The following is a 24,810-nucleotide window of genomic DNA, read 5'->3' on the forward strand; positions in this document are numbered from 1 at the left end:
GTGCTCTGAGATTATAGAAATATGACTTCTCTTTATGCCATCTGAAATTGAGGTTTTAGAATAAAGACAAGTCTGAATTATGAAGGACAGAGCTTCATTATTTAATAATATATTTAAAGATTTTTTCTAAATTTTTTCTGTCACTCTTGAACTTTATATATAAGCTTAGATATTCCCTGCTTCACTGACACAGGTTTCAAATTTCTCAGAAACAGGCACAAAGTTACCACACTCAGCTAAATGGTAAGAAACAGAGCATAGAAGACAGCAGCCCTGAAATTCCACGGCTGGTATGTGAACCGGATTCCGCTTGCGAAACCAGTGAAAGAGATGAATTCATTATTGAAAAATTAAAATCAGCTGTGAGTGAAATAGCACTAAGCAGGAATAAGTTACAAGATGAAAATCAGAAGCTCTTACAAGAACTGAAAATGTACCAAAGACAGTGCCAGGTAAAGATTTATTTATTTTGCAACTGATACTGCCCTGAGTTATACAAATGATGACTCAATAGGTATATGGATTAGAAAGGTAATTTTTTATTACACATGTAAATTCAGTTCACATTTCCTCTTAATAAGTAATTCTTACTTGATGAGTGAATTTAGTGATCCTGTGCGTACTGTCCCCCGCTAGGTGCTCTTGGGATCTTCAGCAATGCAGTAGGAATTACCAGCGCAGTAGGTCAGGGGTCTTTCACAGACCTCTGTTCCTAAACACCGTGGATCTTTAGCCACTCCACACCCTCTGAACCCACTGTTCATTCTCTGACCCTTGTGCCTCTGACTCTCAAACCATTAAGGGTTTGACCCTCTAATCACCTCGGTGAAAGGCATGCAGATCACTCCCTGTGATTTATCACTGTTAGGTTTATCATCAGTTCAGTTCAGTTCAGTCGCTCAGTTGTGTCCGACTCTTTGCGACCCCATGAATTGCAGCATGCCAGGCCTCCCTGTCCATCACCAACTCCCGGAGTTCACTCAGACTCACATCCATCGAGTCAGTGATGCCATCCAGCCATCTCATCCTCTGTCATCCCCTTCTCCTCTTGCCCCCAATCCCTCCCAGCATCAGAGTCTTTTCCAGTGAGTCAACTCTTCGCATGAGTTGACATGAGGTGGCCAAAGTACTGGAGTTTCAGCTTTAGCATCATTCCCTCCAAAGAAATTCCAGGGCTGATCTCCTTCAGAATGGACTGGTTGGATCTCCTTGTAGTCCAAGGGACTCTCAAGAGTCTTCTCCAACACCGCAGTTCAAAAGCATCAATTCTTCGGCGTTCAGCCTTCTTCACAGTCCAACTCTCAAATCCATACATGACCACAGGAAAAACCATAGCCTTGACTAGACGGACCTTTGTTGGCAAAGTAATGTCTCTGCTTTTGAATATGCTATCTAGGTTGGTCATAACTTTCCTTCCAAGGAGTAAGCGTCTTTTAATTTCATGGCTGCAGTCACCATCTGTAGTGATTTTGGAGCCCAGAAAAATAAAGTCTGACACTGTTTCCACTGTTTCCCCATCTATTTCCCATGAAGTGGTGGGACCGGATGCCATGATCTTCATTTTCTGAATGTTGAGCTTCATGGGTATGATCAATGGTTTTTCCAAGGATTAATTTTTTTAACTCAAACATCTTTCTTTTTTTATTTTTGTCTCTCTCCTGGAACCGCTAAGGTTATGTAGCATTCGTTAAAATTGTTCATCACCAACTTCTTGCCTAAGTGTGTGCTTGATATTCATGGCTGTCTCAGTCACTTGAGACGTTCCATGGTTTTCTCTCCCAGTCTCCATCAGATCTCCTGCCCACAAACCTTCGGCCTCTTTCTACCGATTCCTCCGTGTCAGCCCATTTCTGAGTCCCACTCTCTTCCCCCTCAGGTGGAGATCATGGCCCCCAGTCACCGCCTGAGCACTTCTCTAAGATACTCCGCCTCAGGCTCTTCTTCCAGGGCCATTTCTCAGTGTTGGGTCGACTGCCTCCCTCCTCCTGCCACGCTGTCTGTGAGATGACACATGGGCCTCATCCTTGCCCTTCTTTACATCTATCTTCTGTGTCCCCCATCCCCAGGCTGGCAAGGGATCAAACACAGACTCCCAGCTTCTCCTGCCCTGCGGCATTTCTCAGAGATGCTCCCCACCCCAAAATCCGGCTCCATTGGAGGAAGGGGTGTTATTCTAATGCACAGGAGAAAGCAGATGTAAACAAGCAAGCCCAGCTAAACCACAAATACTAAATGCTGAGGAACTCATAGTTTCTAGAAACAGAAAAGACACTGATGCTGTTTTCTCTGGCTTCTCTAGAAGGTGAATGAAACGAGCACCTCCTCTTCTGCTCTAGAGCTCGTCTGGTGTTCAGCTCACCGTCAGCCTCACAGTGCTGGCGGAGCTGGGTTTGCAGTTCAGGGGGTTCTCACGGGCTTCCCTTCACCTCGGGGCCTGCTTCCCCTTCGTCTCCCAGGATAGGAGCCACTGGTCACGCCTCTGGCCCTGCATTAAAGGCAACTTATATTTACATCTTTGTAGCTGTCTTTGTCAGAGAAGGCAATGGCACCCCACTCTAGTACTCTTGCCTGGAAAATCCCATAGATGGAGGAGCCTGGTGGGCTGCAGTCCATGGGGTCGCTAAGAGTCTGACACGACTGAGCAACTTCACTTTCACTTTTCACTTTCATGCACTGGAGAAAGAAATGGCAACCCACTCCAGTGTTCTTGCCTGGAGAATCCCAGGGACTGATGGGCTGCCGTCTGTGGGGCCGCACAGAGCCGGACAGGACTGAGGGGACAGCAGCAGCAGCAGCGGCTGTCTTTGTGCTGGTTGGATCCTGCACCAGGGTCACAGTCAATAAATGAAGTTGTTTTTCTGGGTATTACCTGAGTATTCTCCCTTGTTCTCAGACTGAGGACTTCTCTTTGCCCCTTCTTGAGGTCTTTTTGGCTCTGGTCTCTAGGAATCTGTTTTCTGCTCTGACCTATTTTGTTCTGTTTTTGTTGGTTTGCCTGAAACATATTTCTTCTGTAGCTCTAGTTATGAAGCTTGGTTCTACCTTTTAGTGAGATCCTGATTCTTCAAGAACACTAATTCCTTTTAATCTCCCCCAAAAGAGTTCTGTTTGGACTTATTATAGCCCAAGAACATTGTCTTTTATAGACGGAGATTCAGCTTTTGGTTCTTGGCTCACATGCGGAATAGAAATCTCTATTCCTGCCCAGTGTTCTAGGAAGAGGTTCTGTTCCCCTTTCATGGCAGCGTGACTGACTTTCTCTGTAATGCTTTCCTTCATCAACCCCACTTTTCTCCTTCTCAGAACTTCATCTTTTATACTTTTCCAAGAAGTACACTGGAGAATCTTGTTAAAAGAAAGAAGGCTGCAAATGGAGGAAGTGTGTGCATTGAGAAGCATTGATAAATTAACATTTCCGGTCCAGATCACAACCCCTGCTCTCTCTGTGTGAGCACCGTAAGCCTGTGCTGCTCACACTGTCACACTCGGGCTCCTGTGCACAAGTGAGAAAGTGCAGCCTGAGAGTGAACGCATCGCCAGAAGGTAGAGGACGTGAACCTCCTGATGGGCAACGCCATGGTATCCATCCTTTAGCACGATTGTCATATTGATTGACCCTTCTAATCCACGATATGACTCATCCCTCACCCAAGATTTTTACAGACTTGCAGAGTGGGAGTGGGGAGATTGCCTGTACTCCTGAGAAGGCTCTGTAGGTTGTCTGGGCTAAGGAAGGTCCACGTTAGCAGGAATAGAGACACAGATGTAGAGAACGAACTCCTGGACCCCGCAGGGGAAAGGGAGGGTGGGATAAACTGGGAGAGGAATGTTGCCGTATATACAGTACCAGGTGTAAGATAAACAGCTGGTGGGAAGCTGCTGTGTAGCTCAGGGAACTCAGCTTGGTGCTATGATGATCTGGACGGATGGGATGGGGGTGGTTGGGAGAGAGGCTCAAGAGGGAAGGGCTCTAGTATGCATATAGCTGATTCATGTTGTTATACAGCAGAAACTAACAGCCTTGTAAAGCAATTATATTCCAATAATAAAATTTTTTAAAAAATGAAAGTTCATGTCACCCACTTTGACTTTTCCTTATAAATATTTATTAATGTACTTAATTTATTAACATTCCTAAATATATACCAACAGAATAAAAACCCAACTACTCATAGAAGTCAATATAATTATAAAATATTTTGATTGATACTTATACTAAAGTTTATAAATATAACTATCTTAATTACCTAACTGTTCTGAAAGAAAGGTGTTAGTTGCTCAGTCCTGTTTGCCTCTTTGAGAGCCCATGGACTTTAGCCCGCCAGGCTCCTCTGTCCATGGGATTCTCCAGACAAGAATACCGGAATGGGTTGCCATTCCCTTCTCCAGGGGATCTTCCTGACCCTGGGATTGAACCCAGGTCTCCTGCATTGCAGGAAGATTCTTAACCATCTCAGCCATGAGCCACCAGGGAAGCTGATGTTCCTTTAAATCAGTGATTCTCTACTGAGGTGATTTTGCTTCCCCAGTGACACTTGGCAATACTTGTCATATGTTAGTGGTCCACAGTACAATCTTTGGTTATCACTACAGAGAAGAGGGGTGTTATTGGCATTTAGTGGGTAGAGGTTTGGGTTGCTGCTAAACATCTAAAACAATCTCACAATGCACAAGACAAACCCCACAACAAAGAATTATACAGACCAAATTGTAAATTTTGCTGAGGCTGAGAAACCTTGCTTTAAATTTTGAAATGTTATATTTCTCATAGACTTCACCAGTAATTCTCTAAGTGTACTTGTGATGTTTTCCAGAATTAATGATAAATTTTACTGTGACTGGATTTTATTTATTTATAATCCACCAATGTCTATGAGAAAGTTTCCCAAAATTAGTTTTACAGATTTTTGTTCATGTAAAAACTAATTTATTTATCCTTGGATCTAAGAGCATTAGTAAATTTAAACATCTCCATTTTATACTTTACAAGGGATTCACTTGTTTAAAAAAAGCCATTCAAATTATTCTGGATTAAGTTTCACACACCAAAAAGTGTTATAGTTCTAATGAAAAGACTTGTGAGAAATAATTTGCTTCAAAACCTTCAAGATGTCTAAAAATTTTATAACTAAACAGATGGGCCTTAAACTTGTTTTACAAAAATTATGATTTACCAAATGGGAATAATTAGAGGTGAATGATCACTATAACCAGTGCATGTTTTTAGAAACAAGTTTCTCGTCTCTTTTTGCAAAACTGTCATATGTTAGTGCTCCGCATCTTGCACATACATTTAAAAAGAGAAGCGTTTCAGCCCGCACTACCGTCACTTACTGTATATAAAATTCTCTTTCGTTTACAACACACTTTAATGCCAGCTGCATCTGAATTTCTACAGAATCACATCTTCTCACTTGTCTTTCTACAACCTTGAAATGTGTCAGCAGACACATCTATTCCATTACATATATTTATTTTCTGTGCTGCGCTACACTCACATTTTGAAAGTGTGTAATATTTCCCACTGGTAGTCAATGACAGAAATTAATTGTTCTGTATTTTTTCTAATATCTATGCCAAAAAATATGACCTTTCTTTGTTTGCTTGTTAATGTGTCATTAAGGTATTAGAGCTGCACAGTCCTGTAGAAATATAATACACAAATGTAACTTAAACTTTACTAGGAGAAGGCAGTGGCACCCAACTCCAGTACTCCTGCCTGGAAAATCCCATGGACGGAGGAGCCTGGTGGGCTGCAGTCCATGGGGTCGCTAGGAGTCGGACACGACTAAGCGACTTCACTTTCACTTTTCACTTTCATGCATTGGAGAAGGAAATGGCAACCCACTCCAGTACTCTTGCCTGGAGAATCTTATGGACGGAGGAGCCTGGTGGGCTGCAGTCCATGGGGTCGCTAAGAGTCAGACACGACTGAGCAACTTCACTTTCACTTTTCACTTTCATGCATTGGAGAAGGAAATGGCAACCCACTCCAGCGTTCTTGCCTGGAGAATCCCAGGGACAGGGGAGCCTGGTGGGGTGCCGTCTGTGGGGTCGCACAGAGTCGGGCATGACTGAAGCGACTTAGCAGCAGCAGTAGCCACATTAAAAAACCTCATAAGAAATGGGTAAAATTAATATATAATAGTAATAAATTTTATTCAGCACAACACATATCCAAAGTGTTATCATTTCAACATAAAATCAATGTCAAAAAATTATTAATGAGATATTTTACATTTCTTTTCTTAATTAGCCTTCAAAATCCAGTGTATATGTTACACTTGCAGCACATCTCAATTTGGATGTTAAGTATCACCGGGATACCTGATCTGTATTCAGATTTTATAAAATTTACAGGTAAAATTTTAGACTTGCATACACACACAAGTTGTTCCAAGTAAACTTGACAGCGTTCCAATAACAAAATCAAGTACCAAAGAATCATTTTCCTGAATATTTGCATCCACATTGGCAAATAATTGATTTGACTTTTTATACAAAAGCATGCTAATTTTAAAACTACATCTAAGTTAAATCCCTAATTCTTGTGTCAACCCAGTACTATTGACTTTGAATTCAAAGGGATATTACGTAAGTCAAAAAAGTAACTCAATTTATCAATATCAGTAAAGCTTCTTTTCTTATACTCTATAGTAAATTTACATAAGGCTGTCAATTAAAAACTTTCATACATTCCTACGTGTTAGAAAAACGTGTTGAATCATTATTTATTGTAAGTATCAGTTTTAACTTCTCTTATCTGTGTCTCTGGATCACAAATAAGCCTTTTATCCCTTAATGGTATCTCCAAATGTGATGCTTTTAGGTATTATTGTCTAATGACAGTATATAAATAGACTCATTATTATCATATTTTATAGAATTTTTGTCAGTTCTCACCCATGGTGATACTACATTTTGCTGGTCTGGAGTTAGAGCCCTCTTGTGACCCCACTTCCCCAAGGAAGGCAGGCCCACTCCTCTACATGCAGTTTCACGTTCGATTGCTCCCTGGTGGCAAATTTGCAATGCAGGGAGCCCAGAGAATACCTTCTTAAATTGGGTAAAGTAATGCATGACATCGACATAAAGTTTATTTCAGTTCAGTTCAGTCAGTCAGTCGTGTCCGACTCTTTGTGACCCCATGAACCACAGGACACCAGGCCTCCCTATCCAACACCAACTCCCGGAGTCCACCCAAACCCATGTCCATAAAGTCAGTGATGCCATCCAACCATCTCATCCTCTGTCGTCCCCTTATCCTCCTGCCCTCAATCTTTCCCAACATCAGGGTCTTTTCAAATGAGTCAGCTCTTCGCATCAGGTGGCCAAAGTAGTGGAGTTTTAGCGTCAACATCAGTCCTTCCAATGAACACCCAGGACTGACCTTCTTTAAGATGGACTGGTTGGATCTCCACGCAGTCCAAGGGACTCACAAGAGTCTTCTCCAACACCACAGTTCAAAAGCATCAATTTTTCAGCACTCAGCTTTATTTATCGTCCAGCTCTCACATCCATACATGACCACTGGAAAAAACATAGCCTTGACTAGACGGACCTTTGTTGGCAAAGTAATGTCTCTGCTTTTGAATATGCTATCTAGGTTGGTCATAACTTTCCTTCCAAGGAGTAAGCGTCTTTTAATTTCATGGCTGCAGTCACCATCTGAAGTGATTTTGGAGCCCCGCAAAATAAAGTCAGCCACTGTTTCCACTGTTTCCCCATCTATTTGCCATGAAGTGATGGGACCGGATGCCATGATCTTAGTTTTCTGAATGTTGAGCTTTAAGCCATCTTTTTCACACTCCTCTTTCACTTTCATCAAGAAGCTTTTTAGTTCCTCTTCACTTTCTGCCATAAGGATGGTGTCATCTGCATATCTGAGGTTGTTGATATTCCTCCCAGCAATCTTGATTCCAGCTTGTGCTTCCTCCAGCCCAGTGTTTCTCATGATGTACTCTGCAAATAAGTTAAATAAGCAGGCGGACAATATACAGCCTTGACGTACTCTTTTTCCTATTTGGAACCAGTCTGTTGTTCCATGTCCAGTTCTAACTGTTGCTTCCTGACCTGCATACAAATTTCTCAAGAGGCAGATCAGGTGGTCTGGGATTCCCATCTCTTTCAGAATTTTCCACAGTTTATTGTGATCCACACAGTCAAAGGCTTTGGCATAGTCAACAAAGCAGAAATAGATGTTTTTCTGGAACTCTCTTGCTTTTTCAATGATCCAGCAGATGTTGGCAATTTGATATCTGGTTCCTCTACCTTTTCTAAAACCAGCTTGAACATCTGGAAGTTCACGGTTTAATAACCACAGCTGAAGCCTGGCTTGGAGAATTTTGAGCATTACTTTACTAGCATGTGAGATGAGTGCAATTGTGCAGTAGTTAGCATTCTTTGGCATTGCCTGTCTTTGGAATTGGAATGAAAACTGACCTTTTCCAGTCCTGTGGCCACTGCTGAGTTTTCTAAATTTGCTGGCATATTGAGTGTAGCACTTTCACAGCATCATCTTTCAGGATTTGAAATAGCTCAACTGGAATTCCATCACCTCCACTAGCTTTGTTCGTAGTGATGCTTTCTAAGGCCTAAAGTTTGTCTATTTGATCATCTCTTATTTCATATTTCTTTTGTTTATTTTGGAATTGTATCTCATCTGAAAAATCTGCACTGTTTGAGATAGGAACTTGATTAAATCTTCTATTTGAATATATTTTCCTACTTATTTCCAAATAAGCCTGGAATATCTGGGGCTAGGAATATCTCTAGGTCTCCTGGAAAACAATATATTATATTTAAGACTTTGGTTAAAAAAACTGTTTATATGGGACCTCATATGTCCTATACTGTCTATACAATTATAATTCTAAGCTGTGAAATTTTGGATAAGAATTAATAAGAAAACATATCCATATGAAAGCTTATACATGAATTTCATAACAGCATTATTAATAATAGCTAAAAAGATGAAATATCCAAATGTCTATCAGCTTATGAACAAACAAAATGGTATATCTATACAGTTAAGTATTATTAGCCAATAAAAAGAAATGAAGTACTTTACATGCTGCAACATGGATGAACCTTGAAAGCCGCATATTGTATGATTCTGTTTGTCTGAATTGTGCAGAATAGGTAATTCCATAGAGACAAAATATACATTAGTGGTTTCCCGGGGTGAGAAGAAAAGGAAAATGAGGCATGGTTGCTGATGGATTTGTGATGAAAATACTCTGGAATTAAATTGTGGTGATACTTGCACAACCTTGTGAATATGCTCAAATCCACTTTAAGTGGGTGAATATTCTGATATATCGATTCTATTTGAATGAATCTGTTATTGATGTATAAAGAATTATTAAATAACTTTTTGAAAATATCAATAGTGTTGTTTATGGTCTTTATTCAGTTCAGTTCAGTCGCTCAATTGTGTCCAACTCTTTGCAACCCCATGAACTGCAGCACGCCAGGCCTCCCTGTCCATCACCAACTCTCGGGGTCCACCCAGATTCATGTTCACTGATTCGTGATGCCATCCATCCATCTCATCCTCTGTCGTCCCCTTCTCCTCCTGCCCTCAATCTTTCCCACTATCAGGGTCTTTTCAAATGAGTCAGTTCTTAGCACCAGGGGGTCAAAGTATTGGAGTTTCAGCTTCAACATCAGTCCCTCCAATGAACACAGGACTGATCTCCTTTAGGATGGACTGGTTGGATCTCCTTGCAGTTCAAGGGACTCTCAAGAGTCTTCTCCAACACCACAGTTCAAAAGCATCAATTCTTCGGCACTCAGCTGTCTTTATAGTCCAACTCTCACATCCATACAAGACCACAGGAAAAACCATAGCCCTGACTAGAAAGACCTTTGTTACCAAAGTAATGTCTCTGCTTTTCAATATGCTGTCTAGGTTGGTCATAACTTTCCTTCCAAGGAGTAAGCATCTTTATTAGCAGTGCCCTAAGAGCAGCCCTGCCCTCATCTTTACCAATAAGCTACAGGTCTGTTTTACTTATTTTTCATGAAAAAATTATTTTTGAGTCTTAAATGTTCTAACTGAACTAGTAGACAAAAGATTTGAATTTTTCCATTGCAGAATCTGCAACTTATGAGCTGTGTAACTTTGGGCCAACCCTGGCCCTCAATTTGCTCATCTGTAAAAATGGCAATTTTTACAATTGTTGACCATTACTAGATGATCAACACCGAAATCAGACTGATTATATTCTCTGCAGCCAAAGATGGAGAAGCTCTATACAGTCAACAAAAACAAGACCGGGAGCAGACTGTGGCTCAGATCATGAACTCCTTATTGCCAAATTCAGACTTAAATTGAAGAAAGTAAGGAAACCCACTAAAGCATTCAGGTATGACCTGAATCAAATCCCTTATGATTATACAGTGGAAGTGAGAAATAGATTTAAGGGATTAGATATGATAGAGTGCCTGATGAACTATGGAATGAGGTTCGTGACATTTTACAAGAGACAGGGATCAAGACCATCCCCATGGAAAAGATGCAAAAACGCAAAATGGCTGTCTGGGGAGGCCTTATAAATAGCTGTGAAAAGAAGAGAAGCAAAAAGCAAAGGAGAAAAGGAAAAATATAAACATCTGAATGCAGAGTTCTGAAGAATAGCAAGGAGAGATAAGAAAGCCTTCCTCAGTGATCAATGGAAAGAAATAGAGGAAAACAACAGAATGGGAAAGACTAGAGATCTCTTCAAGAAAATTAGAGCTACCAAGGGGATATTTCATGCAAAGATGGGCTCGATAAAGGACAGAAATGGTATGGACCTAACAGAAGCAGAAGATATTAAGAAGAGATGGCAAGAATACACAGAAGAACTGTACAAAAAAGATCTTCACGACCAGGATAATCATGATGGTGTGATCACTAACCTAGAGCCAGACATCCTGGATTGTGAAGTCAAGTGGGCCTTAGAAAGCATCACTACGAACAAAGCTAGTGGAGGTGATGGAATTCCAGTTGAGCTATTCCAAATCCTGAAGGACTATGTTGTGAAAGTGCTGCACTCAATATGCCAGCAAATTTGAAAAACTCGACAGTGGCCACAGGACTGGAAAAGGTCAGTTTTCATTCCAATCCCAAAGAAAGTCAATGCCAAAGAATGCTCAAACTACTGCACAATTGCACTCATCTCACACGCTAGTAAAGTAATGCTCAAAAAAGCCAGGCTTCAGCAATACATGAACCGTGAACTTCCAGATATTCAAGCTGGTTTTAGAAATAGCAGAGGAACCAAAGATCAAATTGCCAACATTTGCTGGATCATGGAAAACTCAAGAGAGTTCCAGAAAAACATGTATTTCTGCTTTATTGACTATGCCAAAGCCTTTGACTGTGTGGATCACAATAAACTGTGGAAAATTCTTCAAGAGATGGGAATACCAGACCACCTGACCTGGCCCTTGAGAAATCTATATGCAGGTCAGGAAGCAACAGTTAGAACTGGACATGGAACAACAGTCTGGTTGCAAATAGGAAAAGGAGTACATCAAGGCTGTGTATTGTCACCCTGCTTATTTAACTTATATGCAGAGTACATCATGAGAAACGCTGGGCTGGAAGAAGCACAAGCTAGAATCAAGATTGCTGGGAGAACTATCAATAACCTCAGATATGCAGATGACACCACCCTTATGGCAGAAAGTGAAGAAGAACTAAAAAGCCTCTTGATGAAAGTGAAAGAGGAGAATGAAAAAGTTGGCTGAAAGCTCAACATTCAGAGAACGAAGATCATGGCATCTGGTCCCATCACTTCATGGCAAATAGATGGGGAAACAGTGGAAACAGTGTCAGACTTTATTTTTCTGGGCTCCAAAATCACTGCAGATGGTGACTGAAGCCATGAAATTAAAAGACACTTACTCCTTGGAAGGAAAGTTATGACCAACCTAGATAGCATATTCAAAAGCAGAGACATTACTTTGCCAACAAAGGTCCGTCTAGTTAAGGCTATGGTTTTTCCTGTGGTCATATGGATGTGAGAGCTGGACAATAAAGAAAACTGAGTGCCGAAGAATTGATGCTTTTGAACTGTGGTGTTGGAGAAGACTCTTGAGAGTCCCTTGTACTGCAAGGAATCCAACCAGTCCATCCTAAGGGAGTTCAGTCCTGTGTGTTCATTGGAAAGACTGATGTTGACGCTGAAACTCCAGTACTTTGGCCACCTGATGCACAAATTTGACTCATTGGAAAAGACTCTGATGCTGGGAGGGATTGGGGGCAGGAGGAGAAGGGGATGACAGAGGATGAGATGGCTGGATGGCATCACCAACTCGATGGACATGAGTTTGAGTAAACTCCTGGAGTTGGCAATGGACGGAGGCCTGGCGTGCTGAGATTCGTGGGGTCCCAAAGAGTCGGACACGACTGAGCGACTGAACTAAACTGAACTGAAAAATGGCCATAGATTTGATGACTGATTCACTGCAGGCCATCTCGAACCTTCTCCACTCTCAGAAATTCCCTTGTTTTCAAGGCCCACTTCCACCTCTCCTTCCACTGGCATTTCCTTTGTCCTTCACAAGGAAAATACAAGCCAACAGATGGCCCCTCTCCTACCCCTCCTTCCAAATGCGTGTGTCTCCATTCCATCTTCCTTCCTTCTTTCCTGTTGAAAGGGCAGCGGGACTCTCTTCTCCATTAGGCAACTCTTTCACTGGTGCTTTGGGACCCACCTCACCCACCTTCTCTGGACCGTGACAGCATCAGTATTAATCCTTCTCTGTCCCAGCTGGATCCTTCCCAACAGCTTCTAAACTTGCTCAAGCCTCTGCTATTATCCAAATAAAACATGGGGCTCACAGGATTGCTGGTATTTCTAGTTATCAGCTAAAGTAGGGCTACTGTTGGGCAATAAAGGAACCATAAACCACAGTTTATAATTCACGTTGTTGGTCAGCTTTGAAATTAGGTTTTTCTTGGCCATTCGCAATTATTTGCATTAATCCAAATTTTATGCATTGGTACTCAAGCTTTTATGTTTCCCTCTTTCATACAGTATGGCCATATGTGGATGATTCTTTGTCTTTATTACTAGACTGTGAGCTTGTGAGGACAGATCCTGTGTCTGTATCCTCAGTGCTGAGCAGAGTTAAGAGCTCAGTAAGTATTTGTTGAATAAATGAATTAAATTCTGTAAGATTAAGCCAGCAAAGGACTAGGTATCAGGTCATTTGAAATTAGGATGCTTCATATATATTAAATATTTTAAAATGTATTGCATACATCATGATATCCAAATGTAAGCATTGAAAATTTTTGATGTTTTTATTTAGGCCATGGAAGCAGGACTCTCAGAAGTGAAAAGTGAGTTACAGTCACGTGATGATCTCTTGAGAATTATAGAAATGGAACGATTGCAATTGCACAGAGAACTGTTAAAACTAGGAGAGTCCCAAAGTACTCAAGAAAATAAGAAAAGGTATTTTTATATTCAGCAACCTGAGAAGAACTGTTCAAAACATGATGCTTAAGTATTTTTAAGAGTTTGATGTTTGAAATTGGAATTAAAAGTCTGTTTTGTATTATTATGCTATTAATTATAAGGTAATATTAGATATTAAAAAATAAAGGTAGTGATTATTTTATCTTCAAAATCAATGTCTTTACTTACCTGGAATATTATAGCATGTTCTGATATTATGGATACTTATGAAGTCAAAGACTTTCTTAGAACATTTATTCTTCAGAATATTGTATGAACAATAGTATCAGTTCAGTTCAGTTCAGTCGCTCAGTCGTGTCTGACTGTTTGCGACCCCATGAATCGCAGCACACCAGGCCTCCCTGTCCATCACCAACTCCCGGAGTTCACTCAGACCCATGTCCATCAAATCAGTGATGCCATCCAGCCATCTCATCCTCTGTCATCCCCTTCTCCTCCTGCCCCCAATCCCTCCCAGCATCAGAGTCTTTTCCAATGAGTCAACTCTTCGCATGAGGTGGCCAAAGTACTGGAGTTTCAGCTTTAGCATCATTCCCTCCAAAGAAATTCCAGGGCTGATCTCCTTCAGAATGGACTGGTTGGATCTCCTTGCAGTCCAAAGGACTCTCAAGAGTCTTCTCCAACACCACAGTTCAGAAGCATCAATTCTTCGGCGCTCAGCCTTCTTCACAGTCCAACTCTCACATCCATACATGACCACAGGAAAAACCATAGCCTTGACTAGATGGACCTTTGTTGGCAAAGTAATGTCTCTGCTTTTGAATATGCTATCTAGGTTAGTCATAACTTTCCTTCCAAGGAGTAAGCGTCTTTTAATTTCATGGCTGCAGTCACCATCTGCAGTGATTTTGGAACCCAAAAAAATAAAGTCTGACACTGTTTCCGCTGTTTCCCCATCTATTTCCCATGAACTGATGGGACCAGATGCCATGATCTTCGTTTTCTGAATGTTGAGCTTTCAGCCAACTTTTTCGCTCTCCACTTTCACTTTCATCAAGAGGCTTTTGAGTTCCTCTTCACTTTCTGCCATAAGGGTGGTGTCATCTGCATATCTGAGGTTATTGATATTTCTCCCAGCAATCTTGATTCCAGCTTGTGTTTCTTTCAGTCCAGAGTTTCTCATGATGTACTCTACATATAAGTTAAATAAGCAGGGTGACAATATACAGCCTTGACAAACTCCTTTTCCTATTTGGAACCAGTCTGTTGTCCCATGTCCAATTCTAACTGTTGCTTCCTGACCTGCATACAGATTTCTCAAGAGGCAGGTCAGGTGGTCTGGTATTCCCATCTCTTTCAGAATTTCCTACAGTTTATTTGATCCACACAGTGAAAGGCTTTGGCATAGTCAATAAAGCAGAAATAGATGTTTTTCTGGAACTCTCTTGCTTTTTCCATGATCCAGCGGATGTTGGCAATTTGATCTCTGGTTCCTCTGCCTTTTCTAAAACCAGCTTGAACATCAGGAAGTTCACGGTTCACGTATTGCTGAAGCCTGGCCTGGAGGATTTTGAGCATTACTTTACTTGCATGTGAGATGAGTGCAAATGTGTGGTAGTTTGAGCATTCTTTGGCATTGCCTTTCTTTGGGATTGGAAAGAAAATGGACCTTTTCCAGTCCTGTGGCCACTGCTGAGTTTTCCAAATTTGCTGGCATATTGAGTGCAGCACTTTCACAGCATCATCTTTCAGGATTTGGAATAGCTCAACTGGAATGCCATCACCTCCACTAGCTTTGTTCATAGTGATGCTTTCTAAGGCCCACTTGACTTCACATTCCAGGATGTCTGGCTCTAGGTGAGTGATCACACCATCGTGATTATCTGGGTCATGAAGATCTTTTTTGTATAGTTCTTCTGTGTATTCTTGCCACCTCTTCTTAATCTCTTCTGCTTCTGTTAGGTCCATATCATTTCTGTCCTTTATTGAGCCCATCTTTGCATGAAATGTCCCCTTGGTATCTCTGATTTTTTGAAGAGATCTCTAGTCTTTCCAATTCTGTTGTCTTCCTCTATTTCTTTGCATGGATCACTGAGGAAGGCTTTCTTATCTCTCCTTGCTATTCTTTGGAACTCTGCATTCAGATGCTTATATCTTTCCTTTTCTCCTTTGCTTTTCACTTCTCTTCTTTTCACAGCTATTTATAAGGCCTCCCCAGACAGCCATTTTGCTTTTTTGCATCTTTTCCATGGGGATGATCTTGATCCCTGTCTCCTGTACAATGTCACGAACCTCATTCCATAGTTCATCAGGCACTCTATCTATCAGATCTAGGCCCTTAAATCTATTTCTCACTTCCACTGTATAATCATAAGGGATTTGATTTAGGTCATACCTGAATGGTCTAGTGGTTTTCCCTACTTTCTTCAATTTAAGTCTGAATTTGGCAATAAGGAGTTCATGATCTGAGCCACAATCAGTTCCTGGTCTTGTTTTTGTTGACTGTATAGAGCTTCTCCATCTTTGGCTGCAAAGAATATAATCAATCTGATTTCAGTGTTGACCATCTGGTGATGTCCATGTGTATCGTCTTCTCTTGTGTTGTTGGAAGAGGGTGTTTGCTATGACCAGTGCATTTTCTTGGCAAAACTCTATTAGCCTTTGCCCTGCTTCATTCCGTATTCCAAGGCCAAATTTGCCTGTTACTCCAGGTGTTTCTTGACTTCCTACTTTTACATTCCAGTCCCCTATAATGAAAAGGACATCTTTTTTGGGTGTTAGTTCTAAAAGGTCTTGTAGGTCTTCATATAATTAAAATATTAGCTCTATACTATGAACAATAATATATAGCTAATATTTAATTATCAGTGTTTATAAATAAGATTTACTGCATGTTTTTCAAATGTTTTTATGTTGATGGTCTTAAGCGTCAACTTTTCACTCATAAATGTTTTATTTATTTTGGCCTCCAAACTCATCACCTTGTCAGTTCCATTAAGAGTTTTGTTAGAGCAGATGTTTTATCCTCTTTTAAAGTCAGGAATTGTGTACCATATAACCACAAAGGAAATGGCACTGCTGAGGATTATTAAATGTTTATATTTGTAAATAAGACTATTCTCACTATTCCCTGCTGTTCCAATTCTCAGTAGACCTTCAGTCCTTCTCACATCTGAAGGCTAATGCCAGATCGATAGGACTTTAGAAACTGAATAGCCAAACGATGATGGATATTTATTGTAAGATGATTACATTGTTTTAAAGTGTTAGTTGTTCAGTCATGTCCAACTCCTTGTGACCCCATAGACTGTAGCCCACCATGCTCCTCTGACCATGGGATTCTCCAGGCAAGAGTACTGGTGTGGGTTACCATGCCTTCCTCCAGGGGATCTCCCTGACCCAGGGATCGAACTGGGGTCTCCTGCATTGCAGGCAGGTTCTTTACTATCTGAGCCACCAAGGGAAGCATTATTTTTTCAAAGCTGTATGACCTGCTAGCATTCCTCTGAGGTCTTCAGATGGCAAATTAATATTCCCCAGAGTAACCTCTTGTCTATCTAACCAAGAGTGGTAGAATGCCTATTAGCCAGTATGAGCTTTAGAGTGGTCAGATATACATGCTATATGTCATCGCCACTGATCATTAATAAATCCACTGGAAATATGTTATGTGCAAGACACTGTTCCTGTGTGATGAGCTGGTGAAAAATGTCCTCACATATGGAATGTATATGCCTAAGAAATTTCCTATAAATATAAGAAATTTCCAAGAATAGCAAACCATTCAGCTCATGTCTAACTTTGGTTTATGAAGAGCATTATAGGTATTTTCTCTGGAGCTGTATCTCACACAGTCAATTTTTAATTCCAGACATGGCCAACTTTCCTTGAATATAGGATTTAATCTAAAATCTTGCAGTTATTTGCATATTTGGCCAATACAACTCTTCTGTTATGCCTGCTTACATTTTCTATTTAAGCTGGTATATATTTTGGTCTCCAAACTACAGCTTTCTCATTTGGAGGATAGTCTTCAGTTCTGGTATTCTGAGATTCAATGAAAAATAGGTATTTAACTTTTCACAGCTTCTATTGTATTTTAGACTTTGGGCATAGTCTTGTCAGCCTTCATCTTTCCCATTGAAAATTTCTAATCCTTTTAGTTTGTGTTCATTTGAACATGATTCTGTCCTCTTTATTGTTTTGTTGTTGTTGTTGTTGTTGGAATTCTGTTTCTTTTTTACAGTTGTATTGGGGTGAAGCAGCCAAGGCTACTGAGTGTAAACACACAACAGTTTTATAACAGTAGCATTGTAGTGTTTCTATTTATTTTCAAAACTTTTCTCATTAATGCCAAGATTTTGTTAGCTTTTTGTTTTCTTTACTTATAGAAGTATCTTGGGATGACATGTTCTGAGAGTTATTAAAAATAATTCCTACATTCCCTTCTTACATGATAAATGACAGTTCCTTTGTGTCTTTATGTTAACATGATTATTATTTTCTTCTTGAACTTGTCCACATTAAAGCTTGATGTTTATTCCACTCACTCACTGAAATTTATAAGATCATTATGAGGTTTTTACCATTCAGTTCAGCATTCCACTCCCTGAATTGCTTGGAAAGAACTAAAAATAGGAAATTTCATTTTTCACCATTTTAAAATCATAGCAAAGAAGACAAATTTAAGATTGACCCTAAACTAATGTTTTAGAATGCTGGATAAAATGCTCACAATATATTACTGAGGGGAAACAAAAGGGGCCTGAAAAGCAGTGCGTGCAGTACATGCTAATTGTATGGGAAACATGTGTTTATACACATATGCATAGACAAAAAAGACAGTATACACAAAAATGCTGACAGTGGTTTTCCCTAGATGACAACTTACAGCAGCATATATACTCTGATAAACTCTGTTTTCTACAGAGTTAATATGTATATTTGATGACCAAAAAAAGTAGTCCAGTCCACACACATGCACCTCAAGGATACCACTATTAATTTATACCTTTTATTTTTTTACCTTTTTGTTTTATATTGGAGTATAGCCAGTTAACAATATTGTGATAGTTTCAGGTGGACAGGAAAGGGACTCAGCCATACATAAACATGTATCCATATACACTCTGCTATATTAAAATGGATAGCCAACAAGATCCTACTGTATAGGACAGGGAACTCTGCCTGAATGGGAGGGGAGTATAGGGGAGAATGGATACATGTATAATTTATACATTTTAAAAGAGCCCTTTATTTTCCATCTTTTCATTAGTTATTTCTCTCGTCTCTCAGATTTTGTTTTGTTTGTATGTGTGGCTTAGTTTCTGATTTGTGGAACTATTTTAAAAGCTCTTTGGAAATGTAAAATCATGCTCAGTTACAGGTAGGTACATTCCTCAAAACCCCAGACACTATCAGGTTAGCCCAGCAATAGTGGAAAGCATGCTACGTTTCTTGCATGGTTATCTTTTTTTTTTTAATTTTTTAAAGTAATTAATTTATTTTAATTGGAGGCTAATTACTTTACAATATTGCATTGGTTTTTGCCAAACATTGACATGAATCAGTCATGGGTGTACATGTGTTCCCCATCCAGAACCCCACTCCCACCTCCCTCCCCATTCCATCTGTCAGGGTCATCCCAGTGCACCAGCCCAGAGCACCCTGTCTCATGCATCGAACCTGGACCGGTGATCTGCTTCACATATGATAATATACACGTTTCAGCGCTACCCTCTCAAATCATCCCACCCTCGCCTTCTCCCACAGATTCCAAGAGACTGTTCTATACATCTGTGTGTCTTTTGCTGTCTCGCGTACAGGGTTATTGTTACCATATTTCTAAATTCCATGGATATGCATTAGTATACTGCATTGGTGTTTTTCTTCCTGACTTATTTCACTCTGTATAATAGGCTCCAGTTTCATCCACCTCATCAGAACTGATTCAAATGCATTCTTTTTAATGGCTGAGTAATATTCCATTGTGTATATGTACCACAGCTTTCTTATCCATTCATCTGCCAATGGACATCTAGGTTGCTTCCATGTCCTGGCTATTGTAAACAATGTTGCGATGAACATTGGCATACACGTGTCTCTTTCAATTCTGGTTTCCTTGGTGTGTATGCCCAGCAGTGGGATTGCTGGGTCATATGGCAGTTCTATTCCAGTTTTTTAAGGAATCTCCACACTGTTCTCCATAGTGGCTGTACTAGTTTGCATTCCCACCAACAGTGTAAGAGGGTTCCTTTTCCTCCGTGCCCTCTCCAGCACTTATTGTTTGTAGACTTTTTGATAGCAGCTATTCTGACCAGGGTGAGATGGTACCTCATTGTGCTTTTGATTTGCACTTCTCTGATAATGAGTGATGTTGAACATCTTTTCATGTGTTTTTTAGCTATCTGCATGTCTTCTTTGGAGAAATGTCTGTTTAGTTCTTTGGCAGCATGGTTATCTTTATTTTTCATGTTTCAACAATTTTTTATTTTACCAATCTCCCTGATGTGGAAGTGAACATTACCTGTTTCTAGTTCTCCAAATTTCCTGTGGAAATTGTACTTTTCATACTAGTTCCTGCCTTTCCTCTCTAGTGCCCATGCTGCTGCTGCATCGCTTCAGTCATGTCCAAATCTGTGCGACCCCATAGATGGCAGCCCACGAGGCTCCCCCGTCTCTGGGATTCTCCAGGTACGAACACTGGAGTGGGTTGCCATTTCCTTCTCCAATGCATGAAAGTGAAAAGTGAAAGTGAAGTCGCTCAGTTGTGTCCGACCCTCAGTGACCCCATGGACTGCAGCCTACCAGGCTCCTCCATCCATGGGATTTTCCAGGCAAGAGTACTGGAGTGGGTTGCCATTGCCTTCTCTGTCTAGTGCCAATATGTGGTTGCTATTCCATTTTATAAATTGAGCAGCTGAAGAATAGACTATTTGAGCTTTCTCTGGGCAGGCTGTCAGATTTAATCATTTTGGATCACTTTTATGGAGTAGTTGCTCCCCTTGGACATATCCTGACATAGTTCCTTTCCACAGTGTAGAAGCAGGTCAGGTGTATTTCCCTTTTTAAACTTACTCCCAAGATATTTTATTATATGAAACAGTCTTTTTCTTCTTATCCAAAAATCTTATCTACATGTGCAAATTGAGTATTCAGCCAATTTTTAATGTATAATTGAAATTCCATATTAATTACTGTGTTTTATTTTCACTAACACTATTATTTGCACTCAGTTAAATATGTAAATACTTATGGGACCTGAATGTATTAGAACTTTCCATGTGTGTAACTAGAAATGTCTCCAGCAGATTAATAATCTGTCTCTGCAGCCTACTATGGCCTAAATTAACAATGTAATCATAACAATTTATCAAGTTTAACTTTTATTCATTTTAATTTGTAGACTTGAATCATCTTATTCACCATCTATTAAAGAAACAGAAAAAAAAAGGAAAGAGCTATTTTCAGTGACCCCAGATCTACCAGATCATGAAAAAGAGTTGAACAAGGTATGGCAAATAAGGAGCTCCATTCTTCCAGGCAGATCCGAAATCTTTGAATACAAAGGGGAAAAAAATCTTCCCTCTCACTCCCTTCTTCCTCCTGCTGTTGATGTATTTTCTCCTAAGACAATAACCTACCAAGCTGTAATTCTGACACTTCTCAGTGTGAAGTGATAGGGAACACAAACTTCTGGTCATCACTCTACTGCTGGGACACTGCTCATGACAGGTAGAGGGCTTCGGGCTCCGTGAAAGGCAGTTGATGGCAAGAGTGAGAGCTCAGCCAGGCACTCAGCCACATGCCAGGTGCATAAACGAGGAAGCTGCCTTTGCCGGTTGTTCAAAGTCCTGTTTCTAGGATGGGGCTGGGCTAATTAGTCCTACCTCATAAGGTCATGGGGCTTCCCTTGCGGCTCAGCCGGTAAAGAATCTGCCTGCCATGCGGGAAATCTGCCTTCGATTCCTGGGTTGAGAAGATCCCCTGGAGAAGGGAAAGACTACCCACTCCAGTGTTCTGGCCTGGAGAATTCCATGGACTGTATAGTCCATGGGGTTGCAAAGAGTCAGACATGACTCAGCGACTTTGATTTCAGTTCAGTTCACTTCATAAGGTCATGATGAGTAAACGAGCTAATACTAGCTGCTACTTAAACAACTCTTGGGCTTCTCTGGTGGCTCAGACGGTAAAGAATCTGCCTGCAATGCAGGTGACCCCCGTTCGATCCCTGGGTCAGGAAGATCACCTGAAGCAGGGAATGGCTATCCACTCCAGGATTCTTGCCTGGAGAATCCCATGGAGTGAGGAGCCTGGGGAGCCCCAGTCCATGGAGTTGCAAAGAGCTGGACACAACTGAGCAACTAACGTTAAATTGCTCTTGCCATGTGCCAGAAGCTGTTCTAAGGCCTTAGCAAAACCTGATTCTTATATTCCTCACAACCGTCTGATAAAGTGAAAGTTGCTCAGTCATGTCCGACTTTTTGCAAGCCCATGGAAAAACAGTGCATGGAATTCTCCAGGCCAGAATACTGGAGTGGGTAGCCATTCCCTTCTCCAGGGGATCTTCCCAACCCAGGAATCGAACTTGGGTCTTCTGCATTGCAGGCGGATTCTTTACCAACTGAGCTACCAGGGAAGCCCTCCCATCTGATAAAGTAGGTACTAATACTATCCTCTTTTATATTTAAGGAAACGAAACCACAGAGAAGGTCAGTAATTTCCACCAATATCATAGCTATTAAGTGGCAGAGGCCAGATCTGAATCCAGGCAATCTGGCTCTAGAGTTCATACTCTTCCTTTAAGTAAGTTCATACTCTTCCTTTAAATCCAGAAAATAATGCAAGTAAAGTGCTTAGAACAGGGCCTCCCTAGCTCAGGGGAAGCACCTAATAGATGTTTGCTGCTGTTACTGTTGGTTATACCGAACATGTAGCAAGTACTTTCCAGCAGCTGGGAACAGGAGTATGAATAAGACCTGGACACTGCCATGGAAGACCCTGTGGGTTTCAACTCTCCTACAAAAAAATACCTCTGTTCTTCCTCTAGTAAAATTCCATTGTGGGTTTTTTTCCCCCATAAGTTTATCCTGGCTGCTACTCACTTCCCTATTCTTTAGGTTTAAGGATTACACAGCATATTCATTAATGTATAGTCTAAACAATTATTAAAAGTAGGAAAAACCTGGGCATGGCTTTGAATTATCATCCAGTGCCCAGCACAGTGCCTGAACACAATGAGGGGAAAGAAATATTTAGCAGCCAAATCAATATTAATGCTGAGGTCTCCCATAATTGTATAGGGTCATAAATTCTGTGTTTGTATAAATTCAACAAACATTTATTGAGTATCTAGTAGGATCCCTGGTGGTGCAGCTGGTAAAGAATCCACCTGCAATGTGGGAGACCTGGGTTGGATCCCTGGGTTGGTAGGATACCCTGGAGAAGGCTGCCCCCTCCAGTATTCTGGCCTGGAGAATTCCATGGACTGTAGTCCATGGGCTCAAAAAGAGCCAGACATGACTGAGTGACTTTCACTTCACTTCAGGACTAGTGCTATTCTGCTTATTTCTGAGGAAATACAATAATGTAAAAGACAAGTCCCATCTCCTGAAAAATTGACTATGAGGCAACTATTAAGTGTAGAAAAAGTTGTTATGAATTAATGAACATTTTTCTTATGTTTTTCACATAATCTCCTGAAACTAATTTTACTGATATTTTAAAATATAATTTGTAAAACTATTCTTTACTGAAGACCCCAGTGAATACCTTATGATGAAAGGTTGATTAAAGCCTCCCAAAGTATAGTTATACTGTTCTTAACCTTATAGATTTAGGTAGAGTAATACAGCTTAGTGATAGACGGAATCTACTGGTTCTGCCTAGTTTTGATATGGAGGGAGAGAATGCCAGGCACAAATCTCTGCACAGGCTCTGGGAGGCCTCTAGATGATACATTGCTGTGCAGAAAAGCTAGCAAATAAATTGTGTATAAATAGCTATAGTTTCCAGGAAGTGTTTGGAGAGAGCATTTCATTCTGTAATAAAACCAACAAGAGCCATATATTATGACTCTTGGAAGTATTTTATTTTTCTCTTTTTTCAATATAGAATGATTTTTAGTCACTAATTTTGTGATAAAATTGACATTTTTAATAAACCCAAAAGTCATTTAGAGCTAGGTAAATTAAGCTCATTTAAAGAGTTTTGAAGTATAGCATGCTTTAATATCTAAATGTTGTGAAAATAATAAAAAATAACTTACTCCTTCTTCATGACAGTATATTCATTTTTTCCCACATTTTAGAAGTACTATTTTAAGAACATGTTAAGCTACATCAGTCCAGTTCAGTCGCTCAGTCGTGTCTGACTCTTTGTGACCCCATGGACTGCAGTACGCCAGGCTTCCCTGTCCATAAACATCTCCTGGAGCTTGCTCAAACTCATGTCCATGGAGTCAGTGATGCCATCCAACTGTTTCATCCTATGTCATCCCCTTCTCCTCCTGCCTTCAATCTTCTCAGCATCAGAGTCTTTTCTAAGGAGTCAATTCTTCGCATCAGATAGTCAAAGTATTGGAGTTTCAGCTTCAACATCAGCCCTTCCAATGAATATTCAGGACTAATTTCCTTTAGGACAGACTGGTTGGATCTCCTTGCAGTCCAAGGGGCTCTCAAGAGTCTTCTCCAACACCACAATTCCAAAGCATCAGTTCTTCAGTGCTCAGCTTTCTTTATAGTCCAACTCTCACATCCATACATGACTACTGGAAAAACCATAGCTTTGACTAGATGAACCTTTGTCAGCAAAGTAATGTCTCTGCTTTTTAATATACTGTCTAAGTTGGTCATAGCTTTTCTTCCAATGAGTAAGCATCTTTTAATTTCATGGCTTCAGTCACCATCTGCAGTGATTTGGAGCCCAAAAAATAAAGTCTTTCACTGTTTCCATTGTTTCCCTGTCTATTTGCCATGAAGTGATGGGACCAGATACCATAATCTTAGCTTTCTGAATGTTGAGTTTTAAGCCAAATTTTTCACTCTCCTCATTCTCTTTCATCAAGAGGCTCTTTATTTCTTCTTCACTTTGTGCCATAAAGGTGGTGTCATCTGTGTATCTGAGATTACTGATATTTCTCCTGGCAGTCTTGATTCCAGCTTGTGCTTCATCCAACATGACATTTTACATGATGCACTCTGCATATAAGTTAAATAAACAGGGTGACAATATACAGCCTTGATGTACTCCTTTACCAATTTGAAACCAGTCTGTTGTTCCATGTCCGGTTCTAACTGTTGCTTCTTGACCTGCATACAGATTTCTCAGGAGGTAGGTAAGGTGGTCTGGTATTCCCATTACTTTAAGAATTTTCCACAGTTTGTTATAATCC

At 40.5% G+C, this 24,810-nt stretch overlaps 1 protein-coding gene across 7 annotated transcripts in view; it reads left to right on the plus strand.

Moving 5' to 3' along the window:
- The window catches only part of DEUP1 (deuterosome assembly protein 1), a 149,427-nt gene that overhangs the window by 58,781 nt on the left and 65,836 nt on the right, over positions 1–24,810 (plus strand). For 5 of the 7 annotated variants that reach the window (XM_055581635.1, XM_055581633.1, XM_055581636.1 and 2 more), the window contains exons 6-8: positions 210–452; positions 13,309–13,454; positions 20,824–20,929. In XM_055581635.1, coding sequence (XP_055437610.1) covers positions 210–452; positions 13,309–13,454; positions 20,824–20,929 — 495 coding nt within the window. The remainder of the gene's footprint in view (positions 1–209; positions 453–13,308; positions 13,455–20,823; positions 20,930–24,810) is intronic. The other 2 variants (XM_055581637.1, XM_055581638.1) reach the window with 2 other exon arrangements.

The sequence above is a fragment of the Bubalus kerabau genome, chromosome 5 (genome assembly GCF_029407905.1).
Source record: "Bubalus kerabau isolate K-KA32 ecotype Philippines breed swamp buffalo chromosome 5, PCC_UOA_SB_1v2, whole genome shotgun sequence".
NCBI lineage: Eukaryota > Metazoa > Chordata > Mammalia > Artiodactyla > Bovidae > Bubalus > Bubalus kerabau.